At 32.0% G+C, this 26,139-nt stretch overlaps 1 protein-coding gene across 5 annotated transcripts in view; it reads right to left on the reverse strand.

Annotated features, from left to right (window-relative positions):
• Positions 1–20,580, reverse strand: part of LOC130894953 (uncharacterized) — a 59,029-nt gene extending 38,449 nt beyond the window's left edge. For 2 of the 5 annotated variants that reach the window (XM_057802018.1, XM_057802019.1), the window contains exons 1-2: positions 20,390–20,580; positions 3,224–3,474 (exon numbers count right to left, since the gene is read on the reverse strand). In XM_057802018.1, coding sequence (XP_057658001.1) covers positions 3,224–3,284 — 61 coding nt within the window. In that variant the 5' untranslated portion in view covers positions 3,285–3,474; positions 20,390–20,580. The remainder of the gene's footprint in view (positions 1–3,223; positions 3,475–20,389) is intronic. The other 3 variants (XM_057802021.1, XM_057802017.1, XM_057802020.1) reach the window with 3 other exon arrangements.
• Between the last annotated feature and the right edge of the window lie 5,559 nt (positions 20,581–26,139).

Here is a 26,139-nt window from a genome sequence, read left to right on the forward strand (position 1 = left end):
TTAATTTGACTTAATTACACAATAAGCATAGAAAAGTTTTTCGTAAAGGATGTAGATGACTTTTAACGTCAAGATACTTACTGACTAGTTGCAACGTTGTCATACTTGTTTTGAATATTTTAAAACTAATTTTATCTTAAAATAATGATCGTTTCATGTAATTTTCTCTTATATGTATTTTCTTTCCAAATATCACTTTCATAAATTATCCTAGCCGCTGGACTGAAGAGAAGAAATTTAAAATTAATTCTTACCATTTGTTTCTCAATTTGACGTTAAAAACTGTCATAAATATCCAAATACAACTCCGTATTGTTAATCTAATTTCCCGTATACCCGTTTTGTTGAAATGCTTTTAACTGAAAGGGGAAGAATTGAAATTTTAATGATTATTGATGTTGGAGTTTGTATGGGAACTTAACAAGGTGTGTACATTATTCCACGAAATGCATCTAGATGGTAAGTAGCGGTAATCAGAATCCCGTAGAAAGGATGTATATTAGAACAGGTTAGGGATATACACCTAAACAAACTAAACCTATACTTAATGCAAATTTTTTTGTCGACATAGAATTTTCTTTTTATTCATTCAGTTTATAATGAAATAGCTAACCGGGTAAACTTTATTTTGCCTTAGAATTACTAAATAATCAGATTTTGGATTTGATTAAGCTCAATTTGTTATTAGAATAATGAATATTAATAAAAAATGTATCAGGCGCGAAAACAAATAACGCAGATGGTCTTCCGACCATCATATGGACATGCCACATATAATTTACCATGGGAAACATGGACCTTTTACATTCAAACCAAGATTTTCCCAAGATTGGCCTTGTGATTTGTTAACGTTCATGGCGAATGCAAGACAGATCAAAAATTTTTTTAACTCAAATAGTAAATCAGATGAGATCATCGGGATTCATTTTCCTCATATTTTCCTTCGAGTGTCATCGCGTTAACCATATTGTTTATCAATTTAGTTTTTTCTTGGTTTGGTCTTTCGAAGCAATAATGTCAATTTCACTTTCCAGGATAATTCTTGCGTTTCCCCGGAAAACGCACCACAATAATCACAATAATCACGAACGCAGTAATCATTACTGCAACTGTACTGATTCAATCAGTACTTCATAAATTTCTTCTTATGCGTCGTTTATTATCTATTTATTGATCTCTGAGATTTACTCGAAAATTTCGCCAACCGAGCCCTTTCATGGGCTGCCTTGTTTTGATCTTCTCATTAAGAAGCACGAACTGGGGTAGCCTCAACTGCCTAATATTTTCGTTTTCTATTCCGTACACTTCCAGTTGTAATGCTCTGGAGTTTCTTAGTCACTTACTCTTCGATAAAATGTAGATAGAAGCTCGGTTCTTTGTGTAATAGAAAACCTAGCGTCTTCTGGTGCCCATTGATGTGCCAATGTCCCGACAAGACTGTTGGAGTTCTTAGATTGCCCTTACCTAGGTTAACAGATTACTCACATCTTCACTAATTGTAGTTTCCTAGGAGAATCTTCTTCAAACCTTGGAAATTGTTCCAGTAACTGCTTTTCCCTATTTTCAATATTATTCTATTATTTTGTCTGGGTTTATCCACCCCTATTTTGGCAAATATGTCTACTATTTTATTTCCTTTCACACCAGTATAATCCAGAATCAAATTCACAAACCAGATAGGGTCTTATGATATCAGAGCTCAGAGCTGTAATGGCTGCTTCATTAACTATCTACTTTTTGCGATAATTCCTCTCCTTTTCAATTGCATATATTTCTACTTGACTAATAATTGATTGGACATGTTTTCAAAATGTTTGGTACACTCCTATTCCAGTTTTGTTTGCTGCTTTGGAGTCATCCGTATACCATTTGATGGTATTTCTGTTCATTTCTAGTATGGTACTATGATCCCATTTACTTCTACAGCTCAGTTTCAAACTGAGTTTTTCTTCGCTTAACATCTCATGCTGCGACATTGCTCCTTCACTGAAATTTTTTCAATCATACTTTCTAAAAATATATGGAGAACTAGTACTGCTGTTGAGCAAGTTGTCTTCGTCTCGGTTGTAGATAAAATGTAGGCTTTTCAAGAAATTGATTCTCGTTGTGTTTAGATCTTTGGGTAACATCCCCATTTTTGTGTGAGAAATTTCTGCATATCATCAGAGCCCATAAATGTTTTAGGCTTGGAATGTATGCTGGCCACTCCATAGCCCATAAATCGCCTTCCTTCTTTCATGTTACCAATATAGTCGACGTAAGGCACTAGATGAATTGCTCAAATGTCCTTGATACATCTATCAGCCTACAAATGAACACATAGTCGGTTTGAGCTCCCAAAGAATTGTCAGATCATGCAGGAATCACCTCCATAAGCACTCCGCTCTTCAAAGCAGCTCTCTGCAAATCGCTCTTTGGTCTTCGGTACATTTTCCTTCTTTAGTCAGTACCATGGCATATTCTGGTCTTATCTGAGAAAAGAACAGATCCCCATTGCTCCAACGTTCAACTCAGACGATCCTATGCAAACCACAGTTGTGCTCGATGAGCTGTGGTAAGTTTTGGACAAAACGCAGGTGTTTTAAGATGTCGTTGTACTTGATACATCTTACAGCATACGAATGGACATAGAGTCGGTTTGAGTTGCTCAGGAATTGCCCAGATCATGCAGGAATCACCTCCATAAGCACTCCGCTCTTCAAAGCAGCAATCGCTCTTTGGTATATTTTCCTTCTTTAGTCAGTACCATGGCATATTCTGGTCTTATCTGAGAAAAGAACAGATCCCCATTGCTCCAACGCTCAATTCAGACGATTCTGTGCAAAACACTTGCGTGCTCGATGAGCTGTGGTAAGTTTTGGATAAATTGCAGATGTTTTTAGATGTCGTTGTACTTGAACGGTTTTAAAGTGACTATTTCTTAATGTTATGCAAATGTCTGTTGCAAAAATCACCACATAAACACGTTTCATTTGTTTACCGGTTGCTACGCATATAAACGATGAACTGCTGATAAACTCATACTCACATTAAAGCATATTAAATTGTCTTTTAAACAGCATATTTATTTTTTTATCTGATGAATATTTAAAAAAATATATAGTTTAAGTCAAAAGTTTGCAGTGGTACGATTTCTATGCACGCAAATTTACTTTTTGTAAAATAAATACTATCATATGAGTTTCAATGGATAATTCATGTTAATATTTTAAAAAAAACTCACCAACCACAAAAAATTCCGTGGTCCAGATGATTAACACCGAAAAATTCACATAAGATACCATTTTTTGATCATCAAACACTGTTTATTGATCATTTGGTAATTTTCACTTATTATAAATTTCACATTACTTTAAAAGAATAATACACCACTAGTCAATACACAATTGTCACAATATTAATTGAAGAAACAATGAAAGTGGTAGATAATATCTTCCGTGTTTTCTTATCCGATGCTTCCTTTGTTTCTAGTATCTGAAAAAAACATAAATATCATTGTCTTAAAGAAACAAATAATTACTTTAATGTAAAAATGTTTATTCATACTATAATTAGAATATGTACCAGGTGGGCAACTAAGAACGGCCGTCGACCATATCTCAGGAAAGGATTATAAACTCAACAGCGAAAAAACCGGACACTTGGAATTGGGTCTTATAATTTTGTTAAATATATCAATTTTCTCAATTTGTAGTAAGATTTGGTGAATTTATAGGTTATTCAAACAAAATCTGCCAATAGTGAATATTTTTTATTTATTATGTACAAAAAAATACAAAATAAAGAGAAAAATATTTTTAAAAAACGTTATTTTTCATTTTTCTAACAATTTATGTAATTCTAATAGCGGGTATTACGGCAAACGACTCTAGCCCTCTAAGGCATCGAAGAAATTAAATTCTGGACGTACTCCACCTGCAAATCATCCCATTCTTCTCGAAGACCAATTTAGAGCTGCTTTAAATCACTAGGAGGAGGACGACGACGTCTAACACCTCTCCGTAAATTATCCCACTAATGCTCTATGGAACTCATATTGGTATATCCTGCAGGCCTCTCCAGAGCTGTGATTCCCACTTGCTCCAAGTATTTGATAACAATTTTGGCTATATGTGCCACCAATAAATGGAGGACTTCCTCGATGTACCTCCGAGCAGTCAGAGCCCCATGAAAATCAGTTTATTCCGACTGTGGACCTAACCTAACCATAACTGATCTTCTTTCAAAAGGCCGTGATTCACGAATGGTACATTGAACAAATCGCTCCATTGGTCGGCTTCACACTCTGTATCGATTTTCTGAATTGTATAGATGAAAATCGAGACTCATACGTGAATAAAACAGTTCCCCATTGCTCCAGAGTCCTATGAGATTACTGATCAGCAAATAATCGCCTTTCCAGAAGCTGGGGCCATTATTCTGGACCAAAATAAAAAAACATTAATCACGAAAAGGCTTGGTTAATAAATTAAAGATATTTAAATGTGAGAAAAACTACTTACAGTTTAGGATATATCAGACAGGTAAATCAACTTCAAGACAAATAAATCAAATTTGAGTTTTATCTAATTGTTTACGAGTCCTGAAAGGATTAGTTCAATGGATTTAGACCCTACATCTTCACATTGCGGAAAATTAGCTTTTAATAAGAAAAATATGTGTCTGGTTTTTTGCTGTTGAGTGTAGTACAAAAACAAACCTGGCCTCCACTTAAATATGTTTTTTAAAAGTTAACTAATGGACATCATAATATCCTGAACCCCATGTTGATATCTTTTTTATGCCCAGAGATATTTTGAGAAATTTGTCAACGGCGAGATTTTTTTTTAAACGTCTATTAGATTGGTTCGTTCGAACGGAAATTAAAAATTTATTCTAAATGGAAAGTTTCAACTTCGGCCCACCTACAGTAACTTCAACTAATCTTATTATTGCTGCTAGATGGCGTTATCAAAATTTAAAGCTGTAAATATGATACACAACAACCTTTGGGGGATTCTAGACTTTTTTGTGAGAAAGTTGATAGAGAAAGATATTTAGACTTTTCAAGAAACAAACTGCCAATTCTGTAAGAAGACATACCCTTAGCAATTCGACATGACATGCTCTTATAACATGTTGGTATATTATTCTTTATATGTTCGGCATTTTTAACATCATATCCTGATAGATGGATAGGACGTGGAAGCTCATTTATTTGACCAGCCATATCACCAGACATAACTTACTGAGAATTCTGTTCGTGATGCTGAATGAAAGATCTCGTTCACACCAATAGAATGTTTCATTTCTTTTTGGGCAAATGAGCCTGACTGACATTTGAGGTAAAATTATCACCGTTTACAATTTTTTTAAGATATTTGGGAAGCTTCCTGGGAGTGTGAGATGTTTTATGCTACAATGTGTCCAAAAAATTCAAACTATATGAAGATTTATTCATGTAGGAGGATGGTTTCAAAAGTACTTGGCCTGACCTAGAGATGGCGGTGGTTTCTTGAAAAATACCAATGTATTAGAAAGTATACAATCTATATAGCAAATGCTTCAAGTTTGAAGAGGGCAAGTTGTTTAGTATTTGTTTGGTAGCCATCAATAGTGAACGTTTTCAGTGAACTTGTAAACATGGAGAAAAATGATCATCGTTATGGCTTTAACCCATCCAATACAAAAGCTGAAATAGATTCTGCTCTGGGTGAGACTACGATAGGTGTAACAATGGAAAAAAACAACATCGTGAAGATGTTTATCAAAATATTTTGATCAAGACTGAAAGTAGTCGAAACGTCAAATTTTTGAGTGTCTAGAAAGATAAAAATTGATAATATCAAATTAGAAGAAAACTAAAATCAAGACTTTCTTTCTTTGGCAAAATTATTGTTTGTAAGACTAAAGAATACAATCACTTTATCAACTTCTAATCAAGTACTTGCTTTAGAAATGATACATAATGATTTGATTTTGACATGACGATCAAAAATGAATAATTAATGACATAACTTGTCAATATTCTCTAAACAATTCATGATATAGTTGTAGATAAAAATATTATGCAACTTTCCCTTGCACGATATGAAAACTTTCAAAAGGTGATTGTTCTAGAAACTAAGCGTTTAGCTATTATTACGATAGGTATATAATAATTGATACATCCATTATCGAAATTACGGTCAACAACACATTCATATATATTGATTACATGTATTGCTTTCTAAGCCGATTATAAAAGAAATGAGTAGAAATTTTTAATAATTTTATTGATGTATCATGAGTTTTTCTGCGTGGTATACCTCTCGATCACATTATACTGAAATAAGGGACTTTTAGCGGCATCTACAGGATAATCCAGACAATTTCACTCGGGGAATCTAGCAGGTTACCTAAAGATTTAGAAATTGTTAAAGCTGAACAACAATGAGAAATTAATATATATATATATATATATATATATATATATATATATATATATATATATATATATATATATATATGAATGTATACGAATCATGGATCAATGAAAAGTTAGAGCGCAAAGAGATGGATGGTCATTTTTATAACAAAATGTCACTAGGAAAATTACACATCACTTTTCAGGTAGTTTCTAGCAATAAACAAATGTGCTCAGGTTTGTTTGGATAGAAACATCACTAAAAAGCACCTCTATATATAGAGCAACCTTGGAGGCATTGAGGCTACTGAGTGTACGTCCATGCTAGCTTTAGAGTACAAACTGCTTTACCACTCCGCATTTTGGACAAAACCCCAACAAACCGAATAATCAGTTGCAATCTTACTCAAAAAACGGTTTAGGCCTTGAGAAATCTAGAAAATTCATTAACTAAAAAGTCTGAGGAACTTTTCGTGAAATCCAGAAATTGTGGTCGCTTTTCAAACAGATCATTGCACCGTCGAATACTATCTTAAGACCATAGCAAACCATAGAAACTGTTAGGCATCTATTCTGCCAATACCTTGCCAAAGCATCCTTTTGGAACAATCTACGTATTTTAGAAGCGCAACATGGTAAATAGAATCATGCACAACATGAAGACCAAAACAAATCTCCAAATAAATCATTATAAAAAAATTTAATACTGCGTTTACACGCTTTGAGAGACTTGGCAATCGTCCACATACCCAAAATCTTGGATTCCATTTACAAGCTTGCAGCTGTGCTCCTGACAGGCAAGCTGTGCAGGCAAATAAAGACGTTGAAATTATTATTTCTATTATTCTATTATTTCTAAATAAAAATTGAGACAAGAAGGATGGAAAAGTTGCAGAGAATATGGTGGATGTTGTAAATCCGTAGAAATATTCGAAAAAATCTTGTGAATTACACTTAACATTCAGGTATCTTGCAAGCGTAGCAGCAAGCTTCCTTCGAAATGTATTGTCAAATTGGCATTAATCCGGATTAGAGAAAAGATAATGCAAGATAAGCCAAATAGTGCTTTCACACGTTTGTTTTTGTGAATTTTCGAAGCTCGCCAAGCATAAGATACCTCGATAATGGTCGTGGAAAAAAACCTTCATTTGCTTGAATATCTTATAAAGAGGGTGCCATTTTCAAATTCAGAATGGAAATATGCTTTTTAAAATTGATCAAATGAACATGTTAACAACAAGCTTAATTATGATCTTACTTCTTATAAATTCGAAGGTCACAGAGGTCACTAGTTTTTTTATTAAAAAGCAGTTAGGAAAGGGAAAATAGATGGACATATCCATTAGTTAAACGGGAACAAGTTTTGTAAATGCTCGATTTCTCTTTAATTTGACCAAATTATTTTTAAAATTAATTACAAACCAAATACATGTGAAACAAATCAATTAGAAAAAAGAACGATTTTTGTGATAAAAAAACATCTATTGTACTTATTTTCTCATTTAATTAAAAGCAGGTTAAAAGTGAAAATTGTATCATACTTTGACTAATTGAAATAATAAAAATTTCCCTGCGTTCTCTTTAATTAAATCTAGTGACACGTAAATTTATAGTAGCAAGTGCGATTTTTTATATTCACGTTTTAACAAAAATTTTAATATTTTCTTATTACTTTATTGATTAAAGTGATACAGCAATAAAATTATTCAAGTATACTTAGTGACATTAGAAATATCACACCCAGATATAATAATTTCTAGACCTTGATATTCATAGCAGTACTTCGAATTAATTGACTTTCCTTATTCTATTAGTAAACATTTTAAATATTTCATTATCACTAATAATTTCACTGAAATTCAATATAAAACTCACTTAAAAATTATAAATTTCTTATTTCTCAGACCTTTTGATATATTAATACATCTAAATGGTCTTTATCAACTACTCAAATAAGAAAAATGATTTGAAAAACATAACAGTTAAAATAAATGAAATAATTCCTAATAATATTTTCCAAAAATTTAAGGAAAAATGTCGAAAAAGAACTGAATCACTTTTTAATAAATGCAAAGAAAAAAATATTAAAAAAATTTATAAGCTAATATTAAAACAACAACCTATTGCTGAAAATACAAAGGAAATAGAATCAAAATTTTGCACAAAATATTCTTAGTGACAAAGAATTACCTGTGACAAATATCTTACGTAATATTGAATGCAACACCAATCATCTAAATAACGAAATTCAAAATAAAATAAGATCTGATACATGTGATATTATCACTTATTTCAAAAATAAATTGAAAAACAAACAACAACAAAACAATATCAAATCTCAAAATATAACTAAAACCAAAGAATTCATAAATAAAAAGACAACTAGACAAGATAAGATAAGACAACTTTTAAAAAATTAAACAAGACCCTACGAATTCTTATCAAAAACAAAATAAGATATTTTAATAAAGACTTGAAGAAAAGTCGAAACGTCAAAATTTATCATTCTTTTAAAAATTATCAAAAAAAAACTAATTTTAAAACAGAAGAGACCTAAAATCAAGAACATTTAGATGCATTAAAAATTATAAATACGTTGATTTCCAAAAACTATGGAGCATAGCTTATTCTCAAGCTTAAGAATAATGCTCGGAAGACTTTGAAATAAGCATAACAAGAAGCGATTCCTCAATAAATGCACATGTACATATGCATCTCCTAATTGATTGAGTCCTTTTCAAAAGAAGCTAATTTATTACTTTCCAATCACGTTGGTCTGAATTTTTGATGTTAGCCAGTTTTTGATTCACTTTATTCGAAGCTAAAAGTGCAAGAATTTTTATAATCCTTGTTAAAAATGTTACAGTTAGTGACGCCCCTTGACGTTCAGTATCATCCATGTTCTTATTATATCTTTCAAAAGCAGAAAACTCTTTAAAAATAATTCCACTAGACAAAGCATCATTAAGTTAACCAGATATTTAGAGATGTTGTGTTTCTGTAGAGAAGAAAAATTATACATCGTTGTAGAGGATGTTCCACAAACTTGAGGGCTAGCACGGAACCCTGAGGTAGTTCCTAGCCCACTTGAAGTGTTTCTTTGCTTTCTAGAACTATCTTTCTTGATTGGAAGTAACTATATATTAATTTGACCAGATATTTAAAGATATTCTAGTTTCCGTAGAGAAGAGGAATTATACATCGTCGTAGAGGATGTTCCGCAAACTTGAGGGCTAGCACCGAACCCTGAGGTTGTCCCTAGCCCATTTAAAGTGTTTCTTTGCTTTCTAGAACTATCTTTCTCGATTGGAAGTAACTAGATATTAAGTTGTCCAGATATTTAGAGATGTTTTTGTTTCTATAAAGAAGAGAAATCGTACATCTTCGTAGAGGATGTTCTACAAACTTGGGGTCTAGCACCGAACCTTGAGGTAGTCCCTAACCCACTTAAAGTGTTTCCTTGCTTTCTAGAACTATTTTTCTCAACTGGAAGTAACTAGACATTAAGCTGACCAGATATTTGGAGATATTTTTGTTTCTGAACCGAACCCTGAGGTAATCCTGAGCCCATTTTAAATATTTCCTTGCTTTCTAGAACTATCCTTCTCAACTGTAAGTAACTAGATATTAATGTCGCCCCTGGACGTTCAGCATCATCCATACACATATCATATCTTTCAAAAGCAGAGAACTCTTTAAAAATAATTCCACTAGACAAAGCATCATTAAGTTAACCAGATATTTAGAGATGTTTTTGTTTCTGTAGAGAAATTATACATCGTCGTAGAGGATGTTCCACAAACTTGGGGAATAGCACCGAACTCTGAGGTAGTCTTGAGCGAAGAGAAATTATATTTGGACTTTTATTTATTAAACTACTCTGAGAACATCCTAAATAAACTAAAAAACAAAGAATTTTGGGAGGACACGCTGTCCGTTCTTGGATAAAGATTAGTTTTTGCTTAAAAACTTTTCCATCACCCTCAAAATTTGTTTATTCACTTCATTTACATATGTGGTAAATTTATATAGTCTAGTGAATTGGGGTGGACTAAAAATACCCGTTGAGCCATTGCTTACACATCGTTAAGTCCGCCGTTATCGATAAATGGTTGGTTTTTATTATCCTTTTATTTCTTGGCCAGCGTAGGATCAAATCCATTAAAGTTACGATCCATTTGTTTTTTACTCATTCCATGATTTTATTTATTGCTCTCTATTAATCTCATTCGTGGTATTGATTTTATCTATTCAATTGTTAATTGGAGTCTGTGTAATATTTAATTTTGATAAATTACTTTCAATTCCATTTATATCCGGATCTATAATTAAGTAATACACAATTCATTAAACGTACTCTCAAAAAATTGAGAAAATCAATAAAAGAAAATGAGCTTGATTTTAAATTAAGCGAATTCTCTCGACAATCCTAATTTGACTTTTAATAATCATAAATCTATTTAACTTCTTCTTACTATTGTATTCGTTAAGATTTATTGTAAAATTACTGTCCTCAACGTCTTACTCAAGCGGTTCCATATGCCCCTTATACACTTGAAGTTTCATTAACTTACCAAATTACTCACCATTATAATGGCTATTAAATAACGAGACTGGTTATGAAAAAGGGTTTTAATATAAAAATTATTCAACATTGGAATGCTTCCCTTCAATATACTCGCCTCCCCTCACCACACACCTTTTTGGAAGTCTTCTTTGGTGAGTGCCTTTAGGAGCTCTGGCGTTTTTTGCTTTACCGCTTCCATCGACTCAAATCCCTTTCAAAGTAGATCTTTTTCTAACCTTTTAAGGAAATATGAGCAAACCCGTTGACGCAATAGCTTTTGGTCAGGAGTCAGATTTTTTGGCACCAGCTTCAGACAGACTTTTGTGTAATTTCTCATGTAAAATTTTATTTATCGGCGTTTACAGCTTTACAACTGTTTCCGGAGTTGAAATAGTCACAGGGCGACCTGGGTTCTGGTCATCTTCAGTGCTATCTCAGCCTTCACTAAAACGCTAACACTACTCAAAAACCACGTCTAGGGCACTCTCTAGGCGCGAAGCCTTGTTATTTAGAAGCCAAACATCGTATAATCAATTATAGCTTTTGTATACAATAGAATTAGTATTTAAGACAACATAAACACGCATAGAGTGTTCTTAACAGTGTTGACATCCAACAACAAACAAACAAAAAATTAAAATATTTAACTAACGTCATACGCAGTAAGACGAATTGTTGGAAAATTTAATAAAAGACTCGAGAGATGATCCAGAATTTGGGATACCAGGAATAAGTGACAATACTAAGGTAGATCTTTGTTTGTTCAGCATTATTTTCTGTGGAAAACCATTAAAGAAACCGAAGAAAAGCTACTTAAATATTATAAGTTCTATACCATAACGTATAGGAACGTTTCATTCATTGTATTTGATATGAAACTGAATTTGAAGAAGCTATCTGCAAGACTTGAAAATGTTTCATTGTTTTTCTCCATTAATATTGCACGAAAATACGAGTTATGAAACACTTACACATCATCACGTACTGAAATTCTCTACATTAATATCACAAACTATGCCACAATATTTTATTGTGAAAACGGTAGAAAGCAACGACGTCTGAAGTTATCAGGGTCGTTGGCGAAGAATGATTGTTGCATATATATATATATATATATATATATATATATATATATATATATATATATATATATATATATATATATGATGAATAAAATAGAAAAATCATGTAAATTAATATAAATCTTGATAATAATTACAAATTTCTTACATTTTCCATACAGAGCGTGACTAAATTACTAAATTATGAAAGTAATCGATTATTGTAAGAATTATTTATTTGAGATACAAATTCTAAATTAGATGTTGATTAACGATTTTTGTAATACTACGCCTTGTACGTTTTTTATTAAATATTTTCCCTATTTCGTTGATTTATCATTATGACTAAATACTTCTTTTTAATTACCAGATTGAAATTGTTGAAGACATTCATTCGTTGTCAAATCCATTCCAAAACTTCAATAAAATCTCAATGTCGATTCCTCTATCTAAAACGCTTACTGAAGAAAAAACTTCAATTATATTTTGGTAAATTTGTGGTGACATTCGCTGGTGAATTTTTCCAATTTATTTTATTTATTGTACTACATTTTTTTCACATTAAAACAAAAAGAATTCGCATTGAGCTGAGTTTGAGGAATACCACCAATTTAGCCGTAGCTTGGGTGGGTATTTCTTCATTGAATCGATATAATTCAGCCTTGTGATCATTTTGTCCTTCCTCGAGTAGCTGACACATTTTAAATCCCAGAAAACGGTAGCCATCGCCATCATATAGTCGATGGGATAGTCTTTGCTTCCTTTGGAGCATGATCGTAGGGTAAAGTACTCCTTGGTTCCTTGGTTTTTGGTGTATCCCAGTAGATCAATATTTCGTCGACTAACATGGAACGAGGCATAAACTCATAGGGATTGATGAAAACACTTTTCTGTAGTATTCTCTTGATTTCTCGAGTGAGCAAACGCGCTGACAGTTTTCTCATGCTCATAATTTCATCCAGATACAACATACGCGATATTTTGAAATGTCTACTGTCTCAGGTATCTTGAACACCTTTAATTGGTGGTGTACCAATACAATACTGTGAAAACGACGTGCGACCACGTCAAGAAACGTTGAACACTCGCCATAGATGAAGAAGTGTCGTTGTATGTAACCTTAAAACGCACTTGGGGTCTCTTACAGACAGATGTTGTTTTTTATTTCATTTTTATAGAATCCACTGATACTTTCAGCTCCATCCACGGTCGAAATAAAAGTATGACGATTGCTGCAAAAATTTCCGACTTGACAAAAATATTTTTCATCACTTCCAAATAATTAGAAACGTCTTTGTCCTCAAAATAAGTACTAACGTTTTCAATAAGGTATGATGGAAGTAACACTACAAAAATCATAATTATCATTAATAACGTTAATAACTATTGCGTCATTATATTTTTGAAAAATGTTCATATAATTAGAATACTAATTTGAAGTAGAATTTTCCCACAATCAATGAGTGAACATTTTTTATTGTCAGAAATAAATTCTGTTTGTTTTTTTTTATTGAACAATAAATTTAAAAAAACGTTTGTTATACTTTATGTTAAGCAGTATAATGTAAAATTGTTATTACATATTTGAATGCGGATTGGTGAAAGTTGCATCCTAGTTTAACTCGAATTCATTACTATTCATTTGGTATAGTTCTTCGGAAGAGAAATTTCTTATTTGTTGTGTGGGTTTTGATGTATTTTGAAACGCATTTGACATTGGCTGAACTAAATTATCATAATTCCCTCCGTTTTTTAAAAAATTTTTAAATTAATCAAAAACGTGTCTGCTTAGAAAATGATTAATTTTTTCTCAATACTTAGGGGATGTTATCTTTAGACATGTTTAAAAACTGGGTATAAACAAGGAAATATGTTTATCTACTCATTAATAAGTTGATAAAATTTAGCAAGCACCATCTTTTTTGACTATTATTACAAACTCTGGCTATTAAATATCGAGATTGCGAAAAAGGGTTTTATGATAAAAATTATTCTACATTCGCATGCTCTTCTTCAATAAACTCCCTTTCCCTTACCACACACCTTTCCATACGTCTTTTTCATTGATTACAACTCCTTTTTCATTGAGGAAATGCTGTTTTTGAGTAAAAAAAATGCCAAAATAGTATGTGTTTACAATTTTCTATGTAGTACAAACTAGCTGATGACGACCCTGTTTAAATTAATATTCTTGGTGATTATTACACCTTGTATAATGTGAAAGGAATAAATAATTAACTTATATTAGTTCCGTTCCATTCACAATTATTTTCATTGCATTTTGAATACCGAGACCTTTCGACGTTCACTTCATCAATCAAAGTTATCCTTCAAGCCATCTGAAACACAACAAACTGTGTTTGTAACATTTATAAATTGTTGTTTGTTTACGTTCAATTGCTGATGGATTCGTTTATCAATTAGAATTGTCCATATATTTTATCGTCGCCATTTTCTTTAATCATTATTGAATGTTAAATGGAAACATCTATAGTCGAAATTTGTAGCAGAAATTTCGGAAGAATTTAAAATTTTAAAAGTTATCCTTCAAGCCCTCTGAAACACAACAAACTGTGTTTGTAACATTTATAAATTGTTGTTTGTTCACGTTCAATTGCTGATGAATTCGTTTGTCAATTAGAATTGTCCATACATTTTATCATCGCCATTTTCTTTAATCATTATTGAAAGTTAAATGGAAACATCTATAGTCGAAATTTGTAGCAGAAATTTCGGAAGAATTTAAAATTTTAAAAGTTATCCTTCAAGCCCTCTGAAACACAACAAACTGTGTTTGTAACATTTATAAATTGTTGTTTGTTCACGTTCAATTGCTGATGAATTCGTTTGTCAATTAGAATTGTCCATACATTTTATCATCGCCATTTTCTTTAATCATTATTGAAAGTTAAATGGAAACATCTATAGTCGAAATTTGTAGCAGAAATTTCGGAAGAATTTAAAATTTTAAAAGTTATCCTTCAAGCCCTCTGAAACACAACAAACTGTGTTTGTAACATTTATAAATTGTTGTTTGTTCACGTTCAATTGCTGATGAATTCGTTTGTCAATTAGAATTGTCCATACATTTTATCATCGCCATTTTCTTTAATCATTATTGAAAGTTAAATGGAAACATCTATAGTCGAAATTTGTAGCAGAAATTTCGGAAGAATTTAAAATTTTAAAAGTTATCCTTCAAGCCCTCTGAAACACAACAAACTGTGTTTGTAACATTTATAAATTGTTGTTTGTTCACGTTCAATTGCTGATGGATTCGTTTGTCAATTAGAATTGTCCATACATTTTATCGTCGCCATTTTCTTTACTCATTATTGAAAGTTAAATGAAAACATCTCTAGTCGAAATTTGTAGATTTTCTCTTCAGCTTCTTATTTACGAAAAATATTTAGAAATTTCTAAGAATTTGAAATGGACATTAAAAAATTTTTTATCGGTCTATTTATTTTTTATACTGTAGGAATGTTTCATCGTCTACGTTAGCTTCAAAATGTGCCTAACTGAAAAATAGCTTCTTCTGGTGTTGAAATCCGTTAGGTACGAAGTTTATTTTACACGCCAAATTATATTTTAATGGTCTTTAAACTCAATGTTTTGGCAGGTAAAATAATCAAAAGTTTCAGAGCTTGCTTTCTGAAAACTTTTTTAACGTTTTGCACTTTATCGGGAATCATCCAGAGCCAATTGTGCAACATATAGTGAATTTCATACTTTTCCACTATCAATATTTTGTCATTAATTCGTCTGTTTTACTATCAGAGAATTCTTTTTCTTTTCATTCCAGTCATTTTATTATTTTTGGAGCTATGCAGAATCTCATTTCTCTTCTACTCATATTTTGTATACTTCTTCTTCTACTTCTTTTCTGTTTATTCTGTGCTGATCTTCTTTTCTATTAACTCTATCTTCTTATGTTGCGCCTTGTTATTGATGTCCATATTTTTCACTGTTTCAATTTGGTTCATTCTCAATTTTTTCTGTCAAATGTTTATCAAATTTTTCTTTCATCTTTCGTCTTATGTTATTTCCTGTGTTTTTATAATCATCTTTTTGTTATGTTTTCATTTATATAATTTTATTCCAAGTTTCTTCTTTTTTCTCTATACTATCGTTATTATCTTTTATTTCGTTATTTTCAGTTCTTGTTTGCTCAGAGAAGCGACTGTTAATAAACTAGTTTCAAATGTAGTTTATCTTTATTTTAACTTCCATTACACTCTTTCATTGTAATTTTTCATTAATGTATCATCATTATCATCCTCATCATCATTAGCGAGTATTATTTGGTAATCACTGAAGAGTATAAAATAAAGAAAATGATCTTTTAGAAATTTATGGTTATTTAGCTTAAAACTCTACAGAATATTGACAGCACAACTGGAAACAAATATAAAATGTACTAAAAATTAAATACATTGTGTTACTTCAATTAATTGAATGACATAACTCGACATTAAGAGAGAAGAATTGAAAGTAACTAAGTGTTGATCATCATTAACAATGAATTATTATATAACTAAATAGTTAATAATTTCGAAGCAATTGTTTTTTGTTTTCATAATAATTTATCTTCAATATTACTGATGGTAGTTTTTACCAATGCAACTTTGAAAATATACCACAGATTAAGAGACGAGATGTTTAGAACCTCCTATTAGCTCAGATTAAATAAAATAAATGCTGCTTAGAAAGCTACAATATTAACTACTGTACAAAAAGATACTATAAAATGCGAGAAGTCATCCAATTATTTAGCTGTCTAATTTCTAGTAGAAAAAAAAAGTTATTGTCTGAGCTGAAGTTTCTGGAACCATTCGAGAGAATCATACTGAACACACGGTATACACGACCACTACACCAACACTCACATTTTAAACTATCTCAGGCGCGTTTCAGTTACCAAGTTATCGTCTTCAGAGACTGAAGGTAAAAGTAAAAAGTGAAAAGTTTACGTTCAGTCCCCGAAGACAGTTTGAGTGCTGGTATAGTGATAATGTATACAGTGTGTTGAGAATAAAATTTGAAAATAAACTAGCAACTTTTGATGTAAACGAGTACAAAATTAAAAATTCCGCAAAGAATGTACGAGTCCATGAATTTACCATCAAGCAGTTTATAGATAAAACAGTCAGAGATACAGATGCATTATTTGGATTTATTGTTATGGAGAAAGCTTCTGACAAAGTACCGAGAGCAAACATATGTTAACTTACGAAATGCAATCATAAGCCTATATAAATAAATATGAAGCCTAGTATTAAAGGGTTTTCTACACATTGAAGGAGTAAGACAAGACCTCAGACCATAACTTTTCAACATATTTTTAGATTATAAATAAAATAAAAAATATATAAATATAAGAAAATGGAGTATGGAACAGAAAAAGAAAATACAAGTAATGAAGTTGCAGAGTTTACTCAGAGGATTAGGAATCGTCTTGTTTTTGGATCTCTTCCGATACAAACTTAGTTATTGAAGAAGGCAAATATATTAACGTTTCGACGGACTCGGTTTTTATCAAAATATTGAAAGCCTCATTGTCGAGCACCATTTCTTCAACTTTTTCGATGTTATCGTCATTAATAGAAGTGAATGAAGCATGAAGCAGGTTCTCGACAATTTCATATCGTTCACTGAATTCGTTTTCGAGGATTTCGTAACCGTATTTCCATTTCAAACATAAAATTTTTCTATTTAGACAAAACTATCGCATCGTAAACAAACGATTTACAAAGAGACACTAATTAAAATATGACGTTCCAATTTTCACATAATCATCCAAAAAGGTTGTACCAAGTAAGAAAAAAAAATGTTACTGACTCGAATTAGGCGTATTAGTCCAGGTGATTCACCAAACTGTGACGACCACTCCCTTGCATTTAAAAATACACTTTTCCCCAAACAATTTCATTGTTTTATAATCTTCTTATTGTCCTATGCAAATAAATTGATCCTCTCTGATATACCCGTTTTGGGAAAAACCATTATACTTACACCAGCAAAGTCGGGAAGTTTTGAATTATTCTCTCTCGGGACAGCGAAGCGCTGCTCCTAGAGTTTCGGCACGCGCCACTTAGTTTAGTTTTACGTTTTGTGTATATTTTTGTTTTGTTGATTATGATTTAATCCTCAGCGAACTTCATGTATGCGCTAAAGTGATAAACAACATACTCTTCAAACCAAAATCTGATCAATTCCAGCTGTACCTTTTAAGTATTTCTCACGTTTCATTAATATTAATTATGGCAATGTTATTAGCGAAGTTTATGATTATGCAGTAGGAATCTAGATTATGTAAACTACTAATGTACACTAGATATATAACTGGTTCAAGTACAAAGCCTCGAGGCTCGCCTATTCTTGTATTAAGTTCCACATATTATAATGTCTAGTTTGAATAACAGTTATTGATAATAATACAATAAAATAATAACGTTTACTCAGCTAATGTTCGTGATCTACCGATACAAAAGAGAAATTAATAACATAATAACGGAAATTCTCGTCTCAATCATTTAGTTTATAGAATGAAATTCAATGATAATTTCGCGGTTATGAATAAAAATACACCGAGTAGAATAGTAAAAGCAGAGATAAAACAACTGAAGATGAAGTAGTTATAGAAAAACTCAAACAGAAACGAACAGCGAAAGAGTTTGAACTGGTACGTACATGTACAGAAAAGAACACCTCGATAAGTCGTGTGACTGATACACAGATGGCGCTGCCAATGTCAAACTATATGACGTTTATGAAGTACCAACTTTTAAAAGACTCAATCGAGAAGAACCGTTTGTTTGTGTGTGGTCGTAAAGACACCGATGATGGTGAACGTTCTGGTCGTCCAATTGGGATGATTACTCCAGAAAACATAAAAAAAATCTACAAATTATATTTAATCGTAAATTAAAATTGCGTGAGATAGTTGAGGCCGTGAAAATATCAGAAGGCAGTGTGTCTATAATTATGCATCAACATTTGACCAATAGAAAATTTTTTTTCAAAGTAGATGGTGCGTTTACTCATAGTAGATCAAAAACAACAACGTGTTGATGATTCAGAGCAGTTTGGAGATGTTTACACGCAAGATTTTTTACATTTATATTTAATAATGGATGAAACAGGATCCATTACTTCACTCCAGAATCAAAACGATCATCATCTGAGTGGACTGCAGCTAGTGAACTGCGTCCGAAGCTTCTAAAGGCACAACAGTCATTTAGGCTTAGGTATTTTGGAATGCGCTTGGAATATTGTTCATCGACTATCACCAAAAGGGAAAGACAATCAATAGCGAATACAATTGAATGCAAAAATCAAGAAAAACGGCCTTATATGTAGAAAAAAAAACACTGTTTCGCCAAGACAATGTACCGAATCACAATTCGAATTGCTTCCTCGTCCCCCAGTGGCTCCTGGCTATTTGCTGATCTCAGAAAAATGCTAGCCGATAAGAAATGCAGTTCAATTGAAGAAGCAATTGCTGAAGCTGGACACCACAAAGGAAAAGGAGACGAAGAAGACCACGAAAAGCTGGAAAGAGGAAATTGATAAGAGAGAACCAACAAAAAACCTATAGTAGAATATAGATAGATGGCGGCTATGAATCGGAAGACGTATATACCCGGATAAGACCCGACAAAGAGCAAAATATGACTAGTGACGGCATTTACCTCTTACCTCTACATCCCGTAAGTTATATGGGTTAACAAAGTCATTTTTGATCATGTTTCTCCAATTTAAAGACATAATAAGTGTCTCAGCGCTCTCAAACATATTCTTAGTAAGTAGAATGAGGTTTATCGGTTTTTCGTTTCATATTTAACTGCTTTAGAGTGTACTGCTATTATATAATATTCCCAAAACAGTTAAATATCGCAATGAGACCCACTCAAGATATTACTAATATGACGATTAGAAGCGATTTACTTATATACCAAGCTGCCTCTTCAAAGATATATGGGGCCTCAAAGCAGGACTCAAAATTTAATAAAAATAAGTTTTTGCAATTATTCAGCCTCGCTTTTCATTTTTTGAAAAAATTGCAGCTTCTTCAGAGATTTAAAGTCGACTATTTCACAGTAAGACTCACTCAAATGAATATTATTCAATAATTGATTAGCTTTTTATTTGAAGAAAGAATTGCAAGAGCTTCCGAGATTTAAAGTCAAATATTTGGTTTCATTAATTAAAAAAATTGTGCATATACAAGACCAAATTAACATTTCAATAAAATTGAAATTGAAAAAGTGTTTGAATGTGCTCAGTATCAAATTAAATTAATTGGTGCATTAACATAATAAATATCAAGCTTTATCGTCAATTTATTCCATGATAATGTAAAGAGCAACGTACTTTTGAAATCCGATCTTTTCTTGTAACACAACACAATAAAAGTAACAAATACTTCACTTACAACTAGAAATGACGAAAATCTTACATACTACCGAAACACTACGTTGCTTCGACATACACTGGTTTCGAATGGTACTGAATGAATAGTACTACTACTATGGTACCACTTAGTAGCGAGTATAACACATACTAACCACCACTATCAACGGTAATCAGTAACCATCGCACGTTAGAATGGTACATTTGATATTAACGTGTTTTACTAGAGAAGCAGACAGAACCGGATGAAAATGAAAAGAGTGGTTGACCTACTTTAGGAGACATCGAAAAAAAGGTGATGGATATACGTACTGCAGTACTAAATGAAATAAATAATGTTTGGGTTGTAGACAAATCGGTATTGGCCTATTTTGTATAATTTCTTTATGCAGTCGATTAATTAGATTTGTTGATTTTGGATAGTACCAGTGGCGCCTCGTGATAATAAATTTGTTTTCATAAAAAAAGTTACCTCATTACGACTCTGTTTAATTTCCTTTGTTATAAGAATTACCAAGCATGTATTTGCGCCTTTACCGATGGTTTCACTACTTGTCTCTAAATAAAATTTGTATTGTTTCAATTTTAAACAATGTACTGAAAAATTCGAAGAGATATGACATCTTCTCGTGGTCGTTTTTCAGCGTTGTCTATTGTCTATTCCGTTTATTGAGAAGCCTAGAAATGTTCATAATGTGCCTCAGCTGATGCCAATTGAAAATTTTTGGCGGAAACTTCGGTAAAGGCCAGTTTCAGCATTTCATGATTTAAAAGTAAGTGTAGTAACCATTGTTTCATAGAATAATGTGCAAATTATTGAATTAAAAGAAAAAGTTTGTACGGATTCTTTGTCCTCACGCCTTTGTGATTACTTATCTTTACAGTTCTTTGAGAATGTTGTTCATGAACTTTTTTTTTGAAATCAATGCGTATCTTCTTTAACACATTGAGCCCCAACCAAAACTGATGAATTTTCCCCAGAGCTATTTTTTTTTTGTTTTTACATATAGAGAATGAAAAATAATAATAAATATTTATTCCGGATAAAAAGTGCAAGAAATGATGTTTTTTTTTGTGTGTATGATAGAAGTTTTGAATTAGCAGGGAAGTTGCGAAGAAACTAAACCCATTTATTAGGGAAATTATGAAAAAACAGCTCTACCCAAAGACATTGCAAAAAAGAAGCTGAAGAAATGGAATTATTAGAAAAGAAAACGATAAAAGAATCTTCTATAGATCTGTCTGATCAAATGGCAAATTACAACAGTTGTTTGAGAAGGACGTTGATGGGGCATAGAAAAATTGCTATTGAGCTGTTATTTGATACAGAAATGATAAATGCCTATATTCTTTATAAAAGACTATTTCCTTCGAAAAATTTAAGCCAACCAAAAAGCTGTAATATTTTATGTTTACCTAGCAACGATCAAATTTCAGCGATAATACTGCACTAGTGCAAATTATCGATAATTTGCACTAGTGCCAAATTTTCGTCTAGGATGTAAACTCATTTTGAAATATTTTTTCACGAACAAAACTGTTGTCAATAAGTTACCGTAGATACCAATTCAATGCCATGATGATCGTCAACTACGGTATAATTTAAAGAATAACAACTTTTAAACACAGAATTAAGTTTATTTTAAATTAAATTTTTCTCAGGAAATAGTCTGACAAAATGCCCTCTCGTGCATGTCAAATTGTCTCATAATTTCCTCTTGTGCGCATTCGCGCACTCGACAAAATTAAATTATCCACAATTTGACATGCACTCGGGACATTAATATTGAATATAGCGATTACTGATTCTCAAATCAGTGTAGCGTAGCAAAGAAGTTACTGACGAAAGAAACTATGGCTGTTGCTGATTAAGAAACGCCAAAACCAAAAAACCCATTGTCTAGTGAAGAAAGAAGGTCCCAGTCATAAGATAAGAAAAGATAGTGTAGGGTACAGTAAAAAAATCGTCATAAAAAAAACACAAGGACCAAGTGTAAATTAATATTTCAAGGACGGTTTAACCAAACTGTAAAACACATTTGAGTATAGTCCCTTGTACCGCGGAGAAGTCGTGCGGTCCATAGAAAATGGAGAAAGTGCAGTTGCGGTGGATCGCACCAGATCTCAACGTGTTAATTTTGGAACTAACATTAGTATTAAATTTACGTATGCAATCTCATAGTTTGTTCGAGTTCTAAGGAAAAATGAAAATACTTTAACCATTGTTGTAACATTAGATGAGCTGGTTGGTTGCAGGTAACATTTTCTTTATCTGTGGTAAATCTACACTTTTTGTTTGTTCATTCGTAATTTTTTCTAATAGAAGTAAGAAGTAAAAAGCTTGTTTGCTTATTACAACTCTATTTACATCTCTTACCAAAAGTAGCAAGCTTCTGTTGAGATATCTATAGGTAGGGATCAAAATAAAATATTATATAGAATCTAATGAGGGTGAAAAGTTTACTAGAAGGTATGCCAGTGTTGAATTTGTATCGACAGATAGAAGATAGTGCTGGAGATCACGAGAAGAATTGGAAATCCAAATGATCGTATTGCTTCATCAACATCAGAGCTCAAAAGAAGCAAAACAAATAATAATGAGGAATAGGAAGCAAACGAAAGGAAAATAAGTCATAACAAAACGTGATAGGTAATTAACTTTTTACTGTTTTACATAGTTACACGTCAATTGTATGAAGTAAATACGAAGATCGTCCCAGAAGTAACTGGCACAATAGAGAAAATTATGGATCCAGTAGTACGCTGCATAAATTACATATGTGCAAAAACTCTTAACAAACGTCAATTCGGGCTATTATTTGAAGAAGAAATCAGAGAATATGGAGAGTTACAACTGTATTGTGCTGTGCAATGGCTTTTAGGCTTTCTTGTTGACATTAAGAATTACCTCAATATTTTGAATCTCGAATTACAGGGAAAGAGTGTTCACTTCCGACTATGTTTAATTTGATGAGCGGATTGAAAGCAAAATCTCTTTTCAATTAGCTCTCTTCCCCACACTAAAACATTAGAAAGAGGAGCTCAATATTGTTTCTGTTAATTACTCTAAATACCAATCTAAAATTAAATGCTTATCATATTCATTTGAGAGGAGATTTCAAGATTTCGAAAGTAAAAAACAAAATGTACAAATTTTTATAAATCCTTTCATAATGAGTTTGGCTGGTTTCAAAAACCTTGTTGCTAACAAATTTTCTTCGAAAGCACAAAATTGTTCAGAAGATTTTGCAGATTTCTGGAAATTGGTACCAAAAGGAGAATTTCCAGCAATAACTGACCTGGCATTACAGTTTTTAAGTAGTTTTAGATTAACATGCAATAAGGTTTTTTCAAATCTTAATTATGTAAAAAATAAATACCGCACATCCTTAACTGAGCAACATATTTAATCTTGCCTCCAGATGGATCGGTCTTTGCCTTCTTTGGAGCCGGTTCTCTCTTTTCAGTACATTGTTTTGATTGTTCTTGCGTTTCATCCATGGTTATGAATCGGCGCAAAAATACGGCTCCATATTTTGTAGCACCCATCTTGCGCACAGCTTTCTCATGTCCAAATTTCCACTTTTTGGAATGCCTTTGGAATATAAATATATAAAATAGTGAATAACTCCACCAAATCCATTAATTAAATCAATTTAAAAAGAAACCTAAGAAATAATTTCCAATAATTCTTTCTAAGCATTAAATTATTCAGTATACGTGTCCCAGTATTTGTCCCATCACGCCCTCATTTATTAATTTTTAAGGAATTTATTGCATTTGACTGCTCCACACCGAATACACCGTATGTTTCTGAGGAAACCGGCCATAAGATTTCCCATGTTACCATTTAAATTCCATGTTAAGTTCCGGTCGCCTCCCGGTCAGACCCTTCTCGGTCCGTGGGGGCGGTCGACCTCCAACTTTTCAGAATAAGTCTTTCTAGCTGAATTTTATTGTTGATACATTAAATAACATTTTTTTTTGTTCATAATTTTCTATCGTCTTAATGTTATTTTATTAAAATCTATGAAATTATATTTATTTTAGTTTGAGGCTACTTGACTAAATTTTCATTTTTTTAATTTTTTATGTTCTTCTGCTTTATCTAGTTTGAACTTTCTTATTTTATAACAACAATTTATTCTAATATTCGATCAGAAAGATGAGTGTTTTTTTTTATTTTAAAGGATTGTAAATGAACAAATTTACTAATAATATGTTATAACAAAATTTTTATTAAAAACTAAATGAAGAACATTTAGTATTTAACAAAAAATACTTCTCAAATCGATTTTTAAGCAACAAAAAAGAGTTTCAAGCTATTAATCAGACTTATCATTTGTTCGTTTTTTTTTTTTTTCATTCAAAAACTGAAATAAATGTAATTTCATAGCGTTTATTAAAATGCATAGCATTTATTAAGTTGAGATCAATTTCTATACTGCAAAAAGCTAAAAACGCTATTTATTCGGAATCTAACCACCAAATCACGCATTGCGCTGGACTGAGTGCTGGGAATTTATCCACTCAAATCATGCATCTGCTTTAAACCGCCGGTACTCTAGCTTGAGTCATAATACGTTATATAAAGCGCGTAGAACACACTAGAGTATCACGAATGAATAATAACATTCCAACAGGGTCATTCAGAAAGTTAGTAAATGTTTCAACTGGTCAAGTTTTTTAATAAAGTATTAAAGACTACGGCGATGTATTGAAAATTTGGTTGTATTAGCTTAGATGATTATTATTTAAATTTTTGGGCTCTTAATTTTTCTAATAGTTTTGCATCACTGCAGCATTTATGCACTAGCTCCACCCCAAAATTAAATTCAATTCGTGAGAAATGTTAGTCTATGGTGCAAATATGTAAATAAAAATTTTCCGGTGTCTTTAATGTTAACGCTAATACAATAATTTCAAGTTTAGGAAAGTGACTAGAAATAATTTTCTTTCTATTTGTAAAGCGATTAAATAAAATATGTAATTTATGATATTAGTACTGACAATTATAAATCGATGATTATCACACTTAATTAAGTAGAAAGCTGAGTAAATTTATGCGAACAAGTTGAATTAATAAATGAAAAAAAGCGAACATACACAACGATGTGTATAATATACTCCGTGGTATTAGCCAGCAAAGTAGTTGTTTTCCCCTTTGACGAACGGTAAACCAACATTTCGAATCACGAAATTCGAAATAATAGGTGGAAATAGATATATGTTTTTAAATTACTGAACATGCCTCATATATCATCTAATAATTTAATTCACATATCGCCGTCTACTTGACTAATGGTTCACAGTTGGAAGTGAAGATTTCACCAGAAGACGTCTACCGAGGAATCTTCAACTACATGAATCAAATAGCAGCGCCAGCTAGCCGTGTCTTGAGTTCGGATTAGAGATTCCGAACGAGAGGTCGTTACGCCATTCTGAAGAGACTCAACACGTCGAAACTAGTCAATGGTTACGATCGTCTCCTTGTAATTGCGAGTCATTATGAATGCCAATTTCGGCGAATTGTCGATGATATCAGGTTCTTTGAAGGATATGTAATTCAATATACTTTGAAGTATTAGCCAGGAAAGTAGTTGTTTTCTCCTTAGAGGTACGACAAACCAACATGAAACTCGAAATAATAGGTGGGAGTGTGGTAAAATTAAACACCAATCTGTAGTTACTTATAATATATACTGAGCTTC

The sequence above is a fragment of the Diorhabda carinulata genome, chromosome 6 (assembly GCF_026250575.1).
Source record: "Diorhabda carinulata isolate Delta chromosome 6, icDioCari1.1, whole genome shotgun sequence".
Lineage (NCBI taxonomy): Eukaryota > Metazoa > Arthropoda > Insecta > Coleoptera > Chrysomelidae > Diorhabda > Diorhabda carinulata.